A 17,856-nucleotide genomic window follows, 5' to 3' on the forward strand; every position below is an offset into this window, starting at 1 on the left:
AAATCCTGACATTCTTCCTTAATTTATTATGAGCCTGCGTTTTCTGCAGGTAGGGGCACCATTAGGTACTTTTTTTATTTCAGTTTGGGTGGCTTTGCACCTTAAGCCTGGCGTGCTGTCAGTGACCTGAGGGGGCTCATAACAAATTAAGAAAGAATGTCAGGGTTTGTGCAGCCATGTCTCCTGCCACTAGGCTATGATTCCTGCTGCTGCTCTCCACTGCCCTGTTGTCATATTGCAGGGAGAGATGCTGGGCTACAAATGAAGAGGGAGGAGTAGGTACACTACAAGTATGGAAGAAGGAGAGAGGAGATGGAGATGCTGGACTACAAATGAAGAGGGAGGAGGGAGGTACACTACAAGTATAGGAGAGAGGAGATGCTGGACTGCAAGTGTAGGAGGAGGTACACTATAAGTATGGAAGAAGGCGAGAGGAGATGGAGATGCTGGACTGCAAGTGTAGGAGGAGGTACACTACAAGTATGGAAGAAGGAGAGAAGAGATGGAGCTGGAGATGCTGGACTGCAAGTGTAGGAGGAGGTACACTACAAGAATGGAAGAAGGAGAGAACAGATGGAGATGCTGGACTGCAAGTGTAGGAGGACACTATAAGTATGGGAAAAGGAGAGAGGAGATGGAGACGCTGGACTGATAGTGTAGGAGGACACTACAAGTATAGGAGAAGGAGAGAGGAGATGGAGATGCTGGACTGCAAGTGTAGGAGGACACTACAAGTATGGGAGAAGGAGAGAGGAGATGGAGACGCTGGACTGCAAGTGTAGGAGGACACTACAAGTATGGGAGAAGGAGAGAGGAGATGGAGATGCTGGACTGCAAGTGTAGGAGGAGAGATAGAGGACAGGGAGATACTGCACTACAAGTAGGGAGAGAAAAAGGGGACAGGCAGATGCTGGTATTAGAGGCAGACTTAGATATTGCTACCACAGATACATGGTTCAGTGATTTCCATGGATGGGATACAAAACATATCAGGCTATAATCTTTTTAGGAAGGATAGAGATGATTGAAAGGATAGAGGAATAGCTCTGTAGTTGAGAAACAATGCAAGGGGCCTGGGGAAAGGAAGAAGCGATGTGGATTGCCTTGAAAAAAGAAGATGAAACCATTATCTACATGGGTGCTGTTCCATTGCTCGTTTAGTCAGTGGCACGTATCTCCCATTATGTCTGTCCACTGTCATGTAAACAACTTACATTTGCTGCCATCTCTTTTAACTCAATGAATTAGGACAATCGATTTTTAGCTGTATTCTCTTACAAGGTGCTATTGATTATTCCCCTAAGGTGATATTGTAAGTCACCCTTAATACCTTGTAACTAAGTGTTATTCAATCAACTTTTATTGGCCCTCAGAGATGTCACCCAGGGATCAACACGATCATATCCCTCGGCTTTACACACCCAATCGTCATCGGGTCAAAACTAAAGTGCAAATGGTATATTCTTAGAACTAGAGTGGTCATCCCTTTTATGATGTTTCGCTGGGGGTGTAAGGGCTTCCCCTAAACCAAAATGATGGGAGGATAGGAGAAAGAAAAAACAGAAAAGTAAACATTTCCCTCCCCCGGAGTGGGTGTGGGCAGAGGTTGGGTTCCCTCCCCCTTCCCACCGCACTTCCGGGTTTTGGGACATTTAAACCCGCTTCTAAGCACGCCGCGGCCATCTTGGAAAAATAACTTAGATCGGGTGGCCAGCCGTGTATAACTAACAAAAAAGGTATGAGCATATTTATGGTGTGAATGTTATACATTTTATGAGTTATGCTTAGCGTTTTCTATATCTAAACAAGGTCTCTTGTTTACAGGGATAGTAGCCCTGAAGAAACCCCCTTTTTAGGGGTGAAACATGTCGGCATATATATCCCTTACCAACTGCTACTTACCATCCCGGTGAAGCTAAGTATTTTCTTTAAAACTCACAGTTATATTTATTGTTTTAAGATTATTAATAAGAGTTTAACACACAAGAAAAAAAGAAAAAAGAAAGAATATACCATTTGCACTTTAGTTTTGACCCGATGACGATTGGGTGTGTAAAGCCGAGGGATATGATCGTGTTGATCCCTGGGTGACATCTCTGAGGGCCAATAAAAGTTGATTGAATAACACTTAGTTACAAGGTATTAAGGGTGACTTACAATATCACCTTAGGGGAATAATCTCTTTTAACTCGGCATACAGCAGTGGACCCTTCACACATACCTATTCCTCCTAAATTCCTACTCCTCAACAAGCTCCCTTTCTCCAGGACACTCACTGCTTCCAATGATTTTCTCCAAAGCCCTAGCAGAGTTCAGTCTTTAACACTGCACTTGCAGGTCAGCACCTCCTCTCTGTGTGTAAAGTAGCCTTCCCATTGGCTGGATCCTCCCAGACTCTGTGCACTGGAACAAAGAAGATTGGCGAGCTAAAGTCTGAAAAGTATCCAGACACTTTAGCCATCATTTGGCTTTGAGACAGTAAATTTAGAAATCTGTAGAATTCTGAAAAAAATCCAACCAGTTGGCAAGCCTAGCTTCCTGAATTCTGAGCAATTTGATAGGACCTCCTACATTTGTTGATCCTAGGAATATGCCTTAATCTGGCTCTGGTCACCCCCTCTATTCTTTTGTTTAGGGTGCTACTGCCACTCCTTGGAGGTTACCCCGCCTCCCATACCTTGTGTGGTGTGCAGTAGTCATTTCACTTTTACTTGGGTAGAAATGCTGTACACTTGGATTCCATTATTTCCCATTTAGGAATCCTCTGTTTTCATTCCATGATGTTTTGAATTACATCACTGTTTTTGTCTCCTGCACACAATATAAGAAAATAATCTGTACAATTGCACAATTCAAACTTCACCTAAATACACAAATAAAGCACCAAAATTAAACAAAACTTGCAACACACACTTTCATATGTACCTTGAGCTGACTAATAAATGAAAAAAAGAAGGGGGAGGGAGATCCCCCCAGAGCTCTTTCTGGTGCCACCAGAATCCCTTTTCCCCTTGACAGAGTTTAGCTAGTGCTAGGGCCTTACAGGACGTGAAATGGGAAGAGCAAGGCTATCTAGATCAGATGAGAGAATGGTGTTATAGGAGGAGATGGCTAAATTGACAGACTTATATAACATAGTAGTTGAAGGGAGGGATGAGACAGTGGTGGAGAGGGTGTTGGGGTCAATAGCCTGAAGGTTCCTAAAAGAATAAGTAATGATTGGTCCGGTCTTGGTGGAAGGGTTATGAGTTGTAAAGATTAACAGATGATGGTCAGAGAGAGGAAGACTTGAGGTACGGAATTTAGTGGTAGAGAAGTTGGAGGAAAAAACAAGGTCAAGGCAATTGCCATTCTGGTGCGTATGGGTGGTGGAGCACAGTTGGAGACTGTATGAGGATGTTAGAGTGAGAAACCTGGAAGTATAGAAGTCAGAGGAGTCATTGGCATTGATGTTGAAGTCACCGAGGATAAGGAAAGGAGATGAGGGTTCGAGAAAGAAGGAGAGCCAGGAGTCAAAGTCAGTGAAGAAAGAAGAGAGGAACTTATCAGAGGGTCAGTAAATGACTGCTACTCAAAGAGGTAGAGGATCGAATAGACAGATGAAGTGGACTTCAAAGGAGGGAGAGCAGTGAGATTGAGGTGGAAGAAGGGGTTGATATCTACAAGACGGTGAGAGTAACAGCCCAACACCACTTCCACAACCAACTGGGCGAGGTATATGTGAGAAAAGGTAGCCTCCATGATATAAGGTGACAACTGAAACAGAGTCTTTGGGGCAGATCTAGGTCTCAGTTGTGCTAGCCAGTGGAGAGATTGAGAGATAAAGAGTAGAGAAGGACATGGTGAGCGATACCCGTGGGAAGCCGCGGTGTGCTGAGGTTTGGCCGCGGGCTATGGAGACTCTATAGTCAAATCGCTGCAGACACGGGAACAAAAGTTTTCACCGCCCGCAAGAACGGTGAAAAGATTTGTCCCCGCAGGTAAATGTACCCCCTTCTTTGTGACCGCGATTTACCGTGTCTTTACCATGTCTGATCCTTCTTCAAGTTTCTTCCGGCGGCCATGCTGTCTCGGCCATGCTGTCTCCAATCTCAATCGCCGACTTGCGCGTTGCTGCATTGACTCTGCCCCCTTCAATATACTGGCTCCTGATTAGTCACTTCTTACTGCTCAAGCAGTGAGGGGACCAATCGCTACTGCCACACATGATTTGAAAACCCCATTTAATGGGTTATAGTGGCACAGCAGTAGCGATTGGGATTTTGGAAACATTTCGGAGCTGAGAGGACTGGAGTCGCTGCCTGGACTGGAGTCACTGCGGACTTGGAGAAACTGAAAACTTCATCGGCGCTACAACTAGTTGTAAGAGGTAAGGTGGGCCGCGTCCCCACACTTTCCTTCTGCTTGCCTGCCCAGGGTTCCCCGGGGGTGGGGGGGGGGTCATTCTTTGCTCCGGTGACCTGTCGGAGTCTGGTTGAGCTGCTCTTGCAGCACGGAGCAGGTTCTTTTTTTTTTAATCTACTAGTGTATTCATTCCCATGGGTTACTGAATACTGAACACGTGCTGCAAGACTGGAGGAATCCAGCATATGTTCAGTAACCCATGGGAATGGATACACACTGCTTTCGAGTTTCAACACGTGGTGGATCTCTCTGATCCTGTGCGATCCTGGGAGAAATTGTTGCATCCTTCCCTGCTCCCTGAAAACTTGGGTAAGGTGGGCCGCATCCCCACACTTTCTGCTTGCCTGCCCAGGGTTCCCGGGGGTGGGGGTGGGTGGGTTCATTCTTTGCTCCATTGTCCGGTTGAGCTGATCGCAAGGGAATCCAAGATCAGCTGATTCCCTGGCATCAGGAGCAAGGAAAGAACACTCCTCCCAACCCAAATCCAACTTCCATTTTTGATCTTGTGGCTTGTATCTTTTTTTTTTTTTTCCTTCCTCTCCTTCCCTCCATTCTCTATGTATGGTACAGCCTACAATTGAGAGATTTCTTTATAATAATTATGAGGAGGATCTCGGATATGGCTAAGGAAGACTAATGGACTAGTTACAGCTAGAGCTGTGCTAATGATAAAGCTTGTTGTATGGCTGAGAAACTGTGCTGGTATTTGCTCTCTCTATCATAAGTGGACTAAGTAGTGATTCTTGTGTGTATTTGCTCTATGCTGGTATTTGCTCTCTCTATCATAAGTGGACTAACCCCCTCTACTTATTAAGTATATAAAATCATACCTGTTTGAGGCTTTTATGGATGCTGCGGGGATGGTGACGGGGTGGTGAATGGGATGGCAGTAGCGGTGACGGGGCGGTGAAAGGGATGGCGGTGACGGTGATGGGGCAGTGAAGGGAACGGCGGTGACAGGGCGGTGCAGAGGATGGTGGGCCGGGGACGGGGCAGTGACGGGGACAGATTTTTTCCCCGTGTCATTCTCTACTAAAGAGGTCATAGAATAAGGTAAGTTTGTTGGAGACATTCCACAGGGTGGATGAGAAAGGCAGAGAGGAAGGGGGGAGGAGTGGAACAAAAATAAGATTGGTTACAATGTGGTGTGACCTGCATGAATAGGGTGAAGGATGGCTGGGAGGAATGGGATTGGGATTGATGTCCCTGCCAGAGAGCAAGAAAAGGAGAAAAAGAATACGGATGAGTGTAGGAGAGGCATGGGGTGGGACTGTGCCATGGTTGAGAAGCATACAGGTAAAGTGGAGATGGCTGAATGAGAGGGAGAAAGTGTTGAAGCTCTAGGGCTGAGAAGAAGGTGGAGGAGATGGTGAAATCAAAAAGTGAGTGGCGTGGTGGTGGGGGGTTAAGTGGTTTGGGATGAAGAGAAAGACTGGGGAAAGTCAGTATTAGGAGGAGGAGCTGGTGCACAGGAGTCATGGGGAAAGAGGAAGGAGTGGGCACTAGGTACCTCCTTAGTGGACAATGAGATTTATCCTGGATATGGGAGAGTTTCCTTGGCCAGACTGGTGACAAGTCACATTTGTGAGACAAAGGTGGCTAATGTCATAAGATGAAGGTGAAAGTAGATTGGTAACGTGCAGGAGGCATAGTTATGTGAGCGCTAAGTGTAAGAAAGTAGGGTTAAAGAAAGGGTAGAAATAAATCTGCTCATGCCGTCCCCACAAAAAAAAGAAAGAATGAAGTCAGTTATAAATTTTATGGACCTTTTTAAATGCCTGAGTCAGGGCGGAAAGGAAGGGCACTGCTAGATAATGAGCTGGTCACAGGTTTGTGTTGAAACAAACTTAAAGGAAATCTTGTCAATCTGTGGAGACGGGGCAATGGAATTACAATTAGCGGAAAAACCAGGATTGCCTTGTGAGTATCCTTCAAATTCAGTTCAACCACTTTATCATGAGGACTTAAGACAGCTGTCTTCCAGACTACTGAGTAGAGGTCTGCACGGGAATGGGGATCGCGGGAATCCCGCAGGTCCCACGGGGGTCCCGCGGGAATCCCCCCTAACCCACAGGACTCCCACGGGGACCCCCCTCTGGCCCAAGGGACTCCCACGGGGATGGAAGGCTTTGGAAGCAGGGTTCGTCCATATAATATAATGGACACGTCAGCCTTAGTAAAAGAGGGGGGTTATAAGTTAATTACCTGAACAGAAAACAAAAAAAGGGTTCCACCAAAGAGATTCCACAAGGAAAACAGCAGCGCAAACACAAAAGAAACTGTGGAATTGATGATCCTGTCAGAAGTAATTGCTGCTTTTTATAGGGACGGGCGGGGATGGAGGTAATTCCTTGCGGGGATGGGTGGGGATGGAGATCCTGGCAGGAACAGGCGGGGATGGGTGGGATTTCTGTCCCCGTGCAACTCTCTACTACTGAGCCCCTTCTGTAATTTCAGCCTCAGAGAAAAAATACATTCTGTTGAATGGAAAAGAGCTTCCTTTTCCCTTCCAGGAGCCTTAATGGTCATATTTATATTTTTGCTGTTTTTATACAGTTTGCCTCTTTTGTAAGCTGTTGTGAACTGTAAGGCTGAGTGGGCTATAAATAAAATTTTATGTTATGTTTGTTACATACCTCTTTTCTGCTTTTTGGTGACATCAATTGCCTATACAGGATCACAGTCTTTTATTCGAAATGCGTGGGACCAGAGACATTTCAGATTTTAGAATTTTTCAGTTTTTCGAATGGTACCAGCGGCCATAGTGATTCATATTCATTGACTGCTGCAGCTCTGCCGGCTTCTCGCTGTCACCTCCTGCTTTGCTGACATCACTTTCTCTTTCCTTCCTGGCAACAAATAAGAATCACTGCGGCCACTGGCAACGGTTCATAGACAACAACGCGGAAGACAAAGGCGCGTGCCGATAACTGAGCACAAGACGGAGGTGCGCGCCGAAGAAAATTACTGTTTTTAGGGGCTCCAACGGGGGGAGCATCCCCACTTTACTTAATACAAATCGCGCCAGCGTTGTGGGGGGTTTGGGGGGTTGTAACCCCCCACATTTTGCTGTAAACTTAACTTTTTCCCTAAAAACAGGGAAAAAGTGAAGTTTTCAGTAAAATGTGGGGGGTTACAACCCCCCAAACCCCCCACAACGGCCCCACAATGCGGCGCGAGCCCTAAAAACAGTGATTTTCTTTGGCGCGCGCCTCCACGCTGCGCTCAATTGTCTGCTCGCGCCTTTGTCCCGGCGCGCTTTTGACCTGACACCACTGGCAACACCTCAGAGGTACACCAGTGTGAGGTAAGATGAAAAAACTGAACTACTATCAGCGTAGAGAGAAGTCTTTACAGTGACTTTGGGTCCAGGTTTCACTTTTGACGCTAAAAGTAAGCTTTTTTATACAAATGAGTAATGTTACAAAAAATTTTGGGTTTTGGAGCTTTTTAGTTTTTTGAATTTTGGATAAAGGATTTTGTACCTGTATTTCATACTTTTATACCACTGATCATTAAAAACCTTTGGGAGATGTTGCATCGCTCAACATTTACATCGCCAGAAGGAATACTGTACTTCCAAATCTAAGAACGTTACCTTTGCAAGCTTTGATTTACCACAGAAAGGCAGTATATCAAATCCAATTACTTTTATCCGTACCCCCCCTTACCCTCTAGACTCAGCTCTTATCTCTGGTAGAAGCCTATGGAGCTCTACAGTTGCAACATTGGCTTAAATTGGTAGGATGTCTTTTCCCATATTTAACTTATGCAGCCTTTGATTTGGTTTCGCCTGGCCTTTCTAACTTGGTGTTGTTCTATGCACTTAGGTGTTTATTAAAATCTTTGAATGATAACAGAGTAGTTGTTCCCTGTATTTCAAAGGCTCATCTGGCCTCAACTAAAAATTGTGCATTTTTGAAATCTAATCCCAATATTACGGAACAGCTTGCCTGTAGAATTGAGAAAGGAGGAATCTTTTCAAAATTTCAAGACATTTAAAGGCACATTTTTTTCAAATGGCCTTTTTAAATTGATGAGATGAATTTGGGATTGTAGTCGGCATTTATAAATGTTTATAATTTTAAAATTTGTATTAATTAATTAATTTTGTTTATTAATTTGGATATTATAGGATATTATGGGCTCCTTTTACTAAGCTGCGATAGTGGTTTTAGCGCAAGCTTAGCGCGTGCAGAATAAGGGGAGAGTGTGGCATAGTGGTTAAGCCTACAGCCTCAGCACCCTGAGGTTGTGGGTTCAAACCCATGCTGCTCCTTGTGACCCTGGGCAAGTCACTTAATCCCCCCATTGCCCCAGGTACGTTAGATAGATTGTGAGCCCACCGGGACAGAAAGGGAAAATTGCTTGAGTACCTGAATAAATGCATGTAAACCGTTCTGAGCTCCCCTGGGAGAATGGTATAGAAAATTGAATAAATGAAAAAAAAAAAATTGCCACATGCGCTAGACGCTAACATCAGCATTGAGCTGGCATTAGTTCTAGCCACGTAGCGGGAGTTTAGCGCGTGCTAAAAACGCTATTGCAGCTTAGTAAAAGAAGCCCTGTGTATTAGAAATGCTTTTTTCCCCCTTTCTTTTTCTTTTCTATTTAAATGGAGTTCTTTTCATAATTTGAATTGAGTTATATTATAAACCGCTTTGATCCTGTTTGGTTGTATATGTGTTATATAAAGATTTTAATAAACATATAGATGACTATGAAATAAACTGATGACTTCTGAGCATACTTTGTAGACGTTGCATTTATTGTCTGATGCCCAAATATCATAGATGTCTCCATTTCTCATAATTTTCAGGCATCTAAAGACTGTGGTTTCCAGAGAAGAGTGTGGGCTCCTAAATTACGAGTATCTTTTTTTGGCTGTGAGCGGTCATTCCATTGTCTAGGCTTCAGTGCTGACAACAGTGGAGTCTAGAATTAAGCTATACCGATTCTGTATACACTGCAGGTACACAGACTTTATAGTAGATCACTCATCGGTTTCTTTTGATGTTTTTTTTCCCAGATCCCTGTGGTATTTTTAATGTCTTTTCTGGACTGTTTGGAGAGTGGCTATGGAAAGTATAGAAATCCATATCACAACCAGATCCATGCGGCAGATGTCACACAGACTGTTCACTGCTTCCTGCTGCGTACAGGCATGGTGGTATGTATCCTGTAGTGGGAGATGCCTGAGGGTTGAGGGTATTAATACACTGCTTCCTGCTATATTTTGTATAGTGTTTTATGGTGTACAGTGGGGAATCTCAAATATTAATGAGCAACGCCGCACTACTTGCAGTATGCAGATAGAGTGATATGGGTGAACATAATATAAGATCATAAGAGTTGCCGCTGCTGGGTCAGACTAGTGGTCCATCATGCCCAGCAGTCCGCTCACGCAGCGGCCCTTAGGTCAAAGACCAGTGCTCTAAATGAGTCCAGCCTCACCTGCGTATGTTCCAGTGTAGCAAGAACTTGTCCAACTTTGTCTTGAATCCCTGGAGGGTGTTTTCCCCTATAACAGACTCCAGAAGAGCATTCCAGTTTTCTACCATTCTCTGGGTGAAGAAGAACTTCCTTACATTTGTACAGAATCTATCCCCTTTTAACTTTAGAGAGTGCCCTCTCGTTCTCCCTACCTTGAAGAGGGTGAACAGCCTGTCTTTATCTACTAAGTCTATTCCCTTCAGTATCTTGAATGTTTCGATCATGTCCCCATAGAGGCAGCATTGAAAGCAAGGCTCAGCCTAGTTTTCTAAAGGAAATTCTGATTTGTGCCATCCTTGAACCTCTAGATCACATCTCTTCCAAATTTGAAAGTACAGTAAAACCTTGGATTGCAAGTAACTTAGTTTGCAAGTGTTTTGCAAGACAAGCAAAATGTTTTATTAAATTTTAACATGATATACAAGCAAGGTCTTGCAGTACAAGTACATACAGTATACACACATCACAACTAAGCCAATGGTTCTTCTCTCTCTGACACTGCAGGAGTGTAGTGACTGTTCTAAATGAGCGAAGTCTTGCAATACAAGTACATATAGTATTTTGTATTAAAGTTTTTGGGTTGTGGAGCGAATCGTCTGAGTTTCCATTATTTCTTATGGGGAAATTCGCTTTGATATATGAGTGTCTTGGATTACAAGCATGCTTCTGGAACGAATTATGCTTGCAAACCAAGGTTTTATTGTACTGAGAGATTCTTTTTATGTGTTAATGAGTTAAGAGAGTGTCATTCATTAAACTTGCCAGATGTGGTTTTACCCAATGCATCATCTATATTTGTCCGACAATATTCTGCCATGCTACGTTTGCCATCACTTTGTGTAAATACGATACTTATGATCTGTGGTTCAGAGGTCTAGTATATTCTCTGTTAGCTAGCTGAAGAATATATCAATCCACTGAAAGACAAGGAATGGAAGCAGTTTTATAACAAGTGCTTCCTTTTAGGCGCTGTGATTCTCTGTGATGAAAGCCTACTCTACAAAAACATCTGGGTCAGTGGCATAGTAAGGAGGGGGGACGTTTTGTCCTGGGCTCCAGCATCTCTTCCCCTCCCCCACTACTGCGCACGCGTGCCGCTTCCTTTCCCCCGTACTTTGTTAACGTTTACGGCACAAGCAGCAACCCCAACCTGCTGCTTGCGCCAGTGTCGGCTCTTCCTCTGACATCACTTCCTGGACCCATGCCTAGAAGTGACGTCAGAGGAAGAGCTGACGCTGGCATGAGCAGCAAGTAAGGGGTTGCTGCTTACACTGTGAACATTAATGAGGTATGGGGGAAGGAAAAGGTGCACGTGGCATGAGGGGCAGGGGAGGGGTGCCTCCTGGGCACTTCTCACCCTTGCTACACCACTGATCTGGGCGCTCAGATTCCATTATAGAATATTGTCATAACCTGGCATCAACATGCCTAACATTTAGGCAGTGGCGTACCTAGGGGGGGGCGGGGGGGGCGGGCCGCCCCGGGTACCAGCCCTGAGGGGGTGTTCCCGGCCTTGCCGCTCAGTCCCCCCCCCCCACGCCCGAAGGACCGCTCGCCCCACTGACCTTCCAGCACACCTATGAAGCAGCCCGCAGCAGGATCGCGACGTCAGCAATCCCTCAGCTGCTTGGGCGCTGTTTCCTGTGCCGCGGTCCCGTCCCTCCTCTGACGTCAGAGGAGGGGGCGGGACCGCGGCGCAGGAAGCAGCGCCCAAGCAGCTGAGGGATTGCTGACGTCGCGATCCTGCTGCGGGCTGCTTCATAGGTGTGCTGGAAGGTCAGTGGGGTGAGCGGTCCTTCGGGCGTGGGGGGGGCAGTAGCTTAAGGTAGCCCGGCGCAGGAAGCAGCTCCTAAGCAGCGCAAAGATAGCTGACGTCGCGATCCTGCTGCGGCTGCTTCATAGGTAGTGCGGGGAGGCCAGGGGGGCGAATGGTCCTTCGGGGTGGGTCGGGGCATCAGGCCTTCAGGGTGGGGCGGGCGGGTGGGCAGGCAGACTTTCAAGGGGGAGGGGGGTGACAGGCAGGCAGGCAGGCAGGCCTTCAAGGGGGGGTGCAGGTCTTCGGGGGGGGGGTGCAGACCTTCAAGGGGGTGCAGGCCTTCAAGGGGGGGACAGGCAGGCAGGCCTTCAAGGGGGGGACAGGCCTACAAGGGGGGGGGGGGGACAGGCCTACAAGGGGGTGCAGGCCTACAAGGGGGGGGGACAGGCCTTCAAGGGGGGACAGGCCTTCAGGGGGGGTGCATGCCTTCAGGGGGGGGTGCCGACCTTCAAGGGGGTGCAGGCCTTCAAGGGGGGGACAGGCAGGCAGGCCTTCAAGTGGGGGGACAGGCCTTCGGGGGGGTGCAGGCCTTCGGGGGGGGGGTGCAGACCTTCAAGGGGGTGCAGGCCTTCAAGGGGGGGACAGGCAGGCAGGCCTTCAAGGGGGGGGCAGGCCTACAAGGGGGTGGGACAGGCCTTCAAGGGGGTGCAGGCCTTTGGGGGGGTGCCAACCTTCAAGGGGGGGTGCAGGCCTTCAAGGGGGGGGACAGGCCTTCAAGGGGGGACAAGCAGGCAGGCCTTCAAGGGGGGGACAGGCCTACAAGGGGGTGGGACAGGCCTTCAAGGGGGTGCAGGCCTTTGGGGGGGTGCCAACCTTCAAGGGGGGGACAGGCCTTCAAGGGGGGACAAGCAGGCAGGCCTTCAAGGGGGGGTCAGGCCTTCAAGGGGGGGACAGGCCTACAAGGGGGTGGGACAGGCAGACCTTTAAGGGGGGACAGGCCTACAAGGGGGTGGGACAGGCAGACCTTTAAGGGGGGATAGGCCTTCAAGGGGGGACAAGCAGGCAGGCCTTCAAGGGGGGGTCAGGCCTTCAAGGGGGGGGACAGGCCTTCGGGGGTGCAGGCCTTCGGGGTGGGTGCAGGCCTTCGGGGTGGGTGCAGGCATTCGGGGTGGGTGCAGGCCTTCGGGATGGGTGCAGGCCTTCAGGGGGGGACAGACCTTCGGGTGGGGGTACAATCCTTCGGGGAGGGTGCAGGCCTTCAGGGGTGGGGTTTAGGCGTTCAGAGGGGGACAGACCTTCGGGTGGGAGGTAAAGTCCTTCGGGGGTGCAGGTCTTCAGGGGTGGGGTGTAGCCCTTCTGAGGGGGGACAGACCTTCGGGGGAGGGGGGTCCTGGTGTAAAAGTACACAGAGGGAGAGAGGGAAGGGGGGGTTCAAAGATACGTGCATATGCCAGACTTTGGGGGTTAGAAATAATGGGTCTAAAAACAGAGGAGTGGGAGAGAGATGGTGCATAATGGGATTTAGGGAGGGAAGGAACAGAAAGGGAGAGAACTTGGAAACAGGGGATGGTGTGGAGGGGGGATAGAGATACTGGATAGGAGGATAGTTGGGAACAGAAAGGGAGAGATGGTGGATCCTGGGGTGGTGGGGAGTTGAGAAAAGGTGAATCTGTGGATGGAGACAAAAAAAAGGAAAGATGCCAGATCTCCGGGAGAGGGAAGGGAAACGGAAGGGGAGAACAGAGATGGCAGACGGATGGTTAGCACGGAGAAAGGAGACCCTGGCAAGCAAGACAACAAGAGCCTGGGACCAACAAGATTTGAATATTGATCAGAGAACAAAAGGTAGAAAAAATAATTTTATTTTCTGTTTTGTGATTACAATATGTTAGATTTGAAAAGTGTACATGAGACAGCTTGAAATGGGAACTTTTCTATTTTTGTGAATGGCAAGGCTGAGTTCAGTTAAAATATATGCTTTATAAGAAAATATAATAATGTGTTTTATAAAGTTTATAAGCATTGCTGGCATACTCGGTGAGGTGTTCCTAGTGTTGGTGGTGGTGGTAGCATGTCAGTGTGTTGAGAGGAAGAGGTAGTCTGGGAAATTCTGCTGAGCAAACTCTGGGCCCATTTCCACCCCCAGTTAGTCCACTCCACTCAACTGGTTCACACACTGAGTGGGTCTTTGGGTGTTATTTCTGGGTAGTTGTTTTAGAATCTCTTCCAGTGGTTTGTCAGTATCTCCTTCTGGTCCAAGGAAGGAAACTTTGTCAACCTTAGCATTGACCTTCAGAATATGTTTGTAACAGCGCTGCTTGTGTGGCATTAGGCTATGTAGTGATCGAAAGAAAAAAACAGACCTTTGCACATTTTTGCACTATATGGTGGGTGTATGAGGAGATTCATTTCCTGCACAGTTAAGTCCATGTGAAGTTACCTTGTGCTGTATTTGACATCTAGCAAGGTCTCTGTTTGGAAGGAAAGATCTAAGCTTAAAAATGAAGTGGCCAGAAGTTATGTTAAAAGTAGATAGCGTAGCTGGTTTTAAGAAAGGTTTGGACAAATTCCTGGAGGAAAAGTCCATTGTCTGTTATTAAGACATGGGGGAAGCGTCTGCTTGCCCTGGATTGGTGCACTCAGCAGCAACAAATACTAGTTTTGGCTGGCTCTTTCCCCGCATTTCTCCTCTCTTCCCCACGATTTAATATCCAGTTCAGGCAGTAAGTAAATGCATCGGCAGGGGGGTCTGGTAAGTCTTGGGGGCTGGGGATGGAAGGTGAGAATCAGTTCTGGAAAAATGTGATTTTTTTTTTTTTAAGTACTTTGTGAAATTTGTTGTTGTTGTGAAATTTATTGTTATACTTTGTTTAAACTTAAAAAGCGGTGTCATTAACAGTGAATCTAATCGAAAAATCGATTCAACAGGGTGAATCGAATCGAATGAAATATTTTTCTCTGAATCGGGCAGCACTATTGGCTACCATGAGAATGGGCTACTGGGCATGATGGACCATTGGTGTGACCCAGTTAGGCTATTCTTATGTTATGTTCTCATCTGTAGGTGCCTTTGTTTTCACTTCTTATTTTAATGTATTTTTTTCCTGGGAACTTATCAGTGTTTTTTTATAATGGGAACAAAAATGGAAGAGAATTAATGTGTGTGGAATGGGGGGGTAACTAATTTCTTCAGCTAAATAATTCAATCCACTTCAAACAGACATAGGAGAACTCACGCACCATTCACACACCCTCCAACCAAAAACGTCAAAAGAAAAAAACTGTTCGACAACCTCCTAGCCATTCGAGCTGCAACACTTGACCCCCAACTCTACAACCTATTGACCTCGACCACAAACTACAAAACCTTAAAAAAAGAAATAAAAACCCTTCTATTCAAAAAACACATAAAACCAAACTAACATAATCAGAACTGTCCCAAGCATCACCTGCAACTACTCCATATGTACTTCTGATGTCATGACAATTCCGACATAATTTATGTTATGTTATGTTTGGAATAATGGTTACATAAATGAGGTTCAATAAAAGAAAATTTTCACTGCCTGTTTCTATTCTGACCATTTATTCCATTTCATGGTTATTGCAAAAAAAAAAAAAAAAAAATTTTTCCATGAGGGGGGGGGGTGTCAAAAAATGATGGGCCCCGGGTGCCACATACCCTAGGTACGCCACTGCATTTAGGCACCTGAACTTAACACCAGTCGTAGACCTGACGTAAATGCAGATGCTTAAATGTGGCAAGGATGTGCGCAACTTTCAAAAAGTACAAGACTAGGGGACACAGAAATGCTTTTAAAACAAATAAGAGGAAATATTTTTTTTCACTCAAAGAATAGTTAAGCTCTGGAATTGTTGCCAGGGGATGTGATAACAGCAATTAGCGTATCTGGGTATAGAGAAGGTTTGGACAAGTTCCTGAAGGAAAAGTCCTTAATCTACTCCTGGGACAGACATGGGGAAAACCACTGCCCTGGGATTAGTTGCATGAAGTATTGCTACTATTTCTGTCAGGTACTTGTGACCTGGATTGGCCACTTTTGTAAGCAGGATACCGGGCTAGTTGGATCATTGATCTGCCCCACTTTGGCTATTCTTAAGATCATACTTTTCAGTATTCTATAAGTTATTCCTGTATAAGTGACAACCTCACCCATGTTTCTCCCATTCACTGCCAATGTGAATGCCCCTTGTAATTACGCACTATCCATTGGATTCTATGTGCGATGCTACATTTGGTCATGCTACCGAAATTTTTGCACGCTTCTACCTAAGCACCATTCTATAAAACAAGATCCCTAAGTCCCATAGTGCATATCCCAAAAGGAGGTGTGACCATAGGAAGGACATGGGCATGTTGGGCATGCCAAAAAGTTACACGTGTAGTTATAGAATACTGGATAAGAGTGCCTAACATGGGTGCTAAGATTTACACCAGGTTTCAGCAGGCATAAGTTTGGTGCCAAAGTTAAGGATAGCGCTTAGCTCTGATTTCTTTCATGCTTATTTTTTAGCTTTATTTACATAATCTCCCCCCCCCTATTCCACTTACATATGGCATTACAGAATAGCAGTTAAAGAGTAATTCTATAACTGAGTGCTCACGGCTGCATACTGCTTTGCAAACATATGTGCAGTGAATAATGGCACTTGCACACTACAGTGCCCTAAGCCAGTGGTTCCCAACCCTGTCCTGGAGGAACACCAGGCCAATTGGGTTTTCAGGCTAGCCCTAATGAATATGCATGAAGCAAATTTGCACTTCCATCATATGCAAATCTCTCTCATGCATATTCATTAGGGCTAGCCTGAAAACCCGATTGGCCTGGTGTTCCTCCAGGACAGGGTTGGGAATCACTGCCCTAAGCTATGGCTCATTGGTTGATCTGCTGCCTCTGCATCCAGAAGTTGTGAGATGAAATCCCGGTGCTGCTCCATGTGACCCTGGGCAAGTCACTTAATCCTCCAGTGCCCACCATTTTGAATGTGAGCTTTGAAATGCCAACGTGACAAAAAAGCGGTATACAAGTCCCCATTCCCATTTTGCAAGGGGGACATGTAAGTGCTTTTGTGTGCAAATTCAAAGTGGGTGTACATGGGGGCAGAGCATAAGAGGAATGTGGGTGGGGCTCTTTGTTATACTGATAACTTACAGAATAATGTATGTTGTTAGCATTATTGCCACATTTTGGTGCCCTCGGTTATGCCAGGTCTATGGCTGATGTAACTGTGGGTGTGTAAACATAAGATGTGCCAAAACCAGATTATAAATAATGGAATATTGAGATGCTGCTATACCATACCATACAATACAATTTTTTATACCCTGCAAGGATTCAACAAGATCTCTAGAAATTCATTGCAATTACAATATGATTCCAACTTATAATTGAATGTAACATATAAGAATTATAAACAGGAGATGAGAATTACAAAGAAAAGAGATATGTCTTTAACAATTTCCTGAAGTGGTGCTGGTGCATACACTCTGGTGGGTTGTTCCAAATTTGGGACCTTGATATTCGAAGGTAGACTCGAATAACTTTTTCCAGTGTTATAGACTAGGCATTCTCCTTGCAGCATCAAGAGGCACCTATTGTACTTATCAAATTGCCACCTTAGTGTTTTGCTGCCACTTAACACATGTAAGTATACACTTACCCGTGAAAGTGACAATATTCTGTTCACTCATGTGCCCAAGTGGCATGTGAATACAGACACCGTACTGTAGATATGTGTCTTTAAGACTCCATAGGTTATGGGTTAACCAGGTTGATACCAACAGTTTTTCACTTCCCAGAAACCAGCTGTAGTTCCCAACATTCTGGGTTGATGTAGCAGGTTGGTAGCTGGGCACCATCTAGCAAGGAAAACAGCCAAAAGATTGTCACAAAAAAATCCAAGTAGTTAGGAGGCTACAAACAAACAGCACAGCATACAAGCCCCCAATATAGACTGGTGTCCATCTAGCAAGGACTTGGGGAATGATTCAATAATCTAACCAGTGTAGTCAACTCATAGAACATGGCGGTCAAACATTAGGAGATGGGGTTCAATTAAATGCAAGAACTTGTATGCCCAGTCTGCTCAGAACAGAGCTGGCTTGGATAAGGAGTAATGATTATACAAGTTCTCAAGCTTCTGGAGTTGGCAATTTGACAGCATGGACTTTTATGGCTTGC

At 45.9% G+C, this 17,856-nt stretch overlaps 1 protein-coding gene across 4 annotated transcripts in view; it reads left to right on the top strand.

Moving 5' to 3' along the window:
- The window catches only part of PDE1B (phosphodiesterase 1B), a 657,058-nt gene that overhangs the window by 540,531 nt on the left and 98,671 nt on the right, over nucleotides 1-17,856 (top strand). For all 4 annotated transcript variants that reach the window (XM_033937713.1, XM_033937714.1, XM_033937715.1 and 1 more), the window contains one exon: nucleotides 9,434-9,574. In XM_033937713.1, the coding sequence (XP_033793604.1) occupies nucleotides 9,434-9,574 (141 nt within the window). The remainder of the gene's footprint in view (nucleotides 1-9,433; nucleotides 9,575-17,856) is intronic.

Source organism: Geotrypetes seraphini, chromosome 3 (assembly GCF_902459505.1).
Source record: "Geotrypetes seraphini chromosome 3, aGeoSer1.1, whole genome shotgun sequence".
Classification (NCBI taxonomy): Eukaryota; Metazoa; Chordata; class Amphibia; order Gymnophiona; family Dermophiidae; genus Geotrypetes; species Geotrypetes seraphini.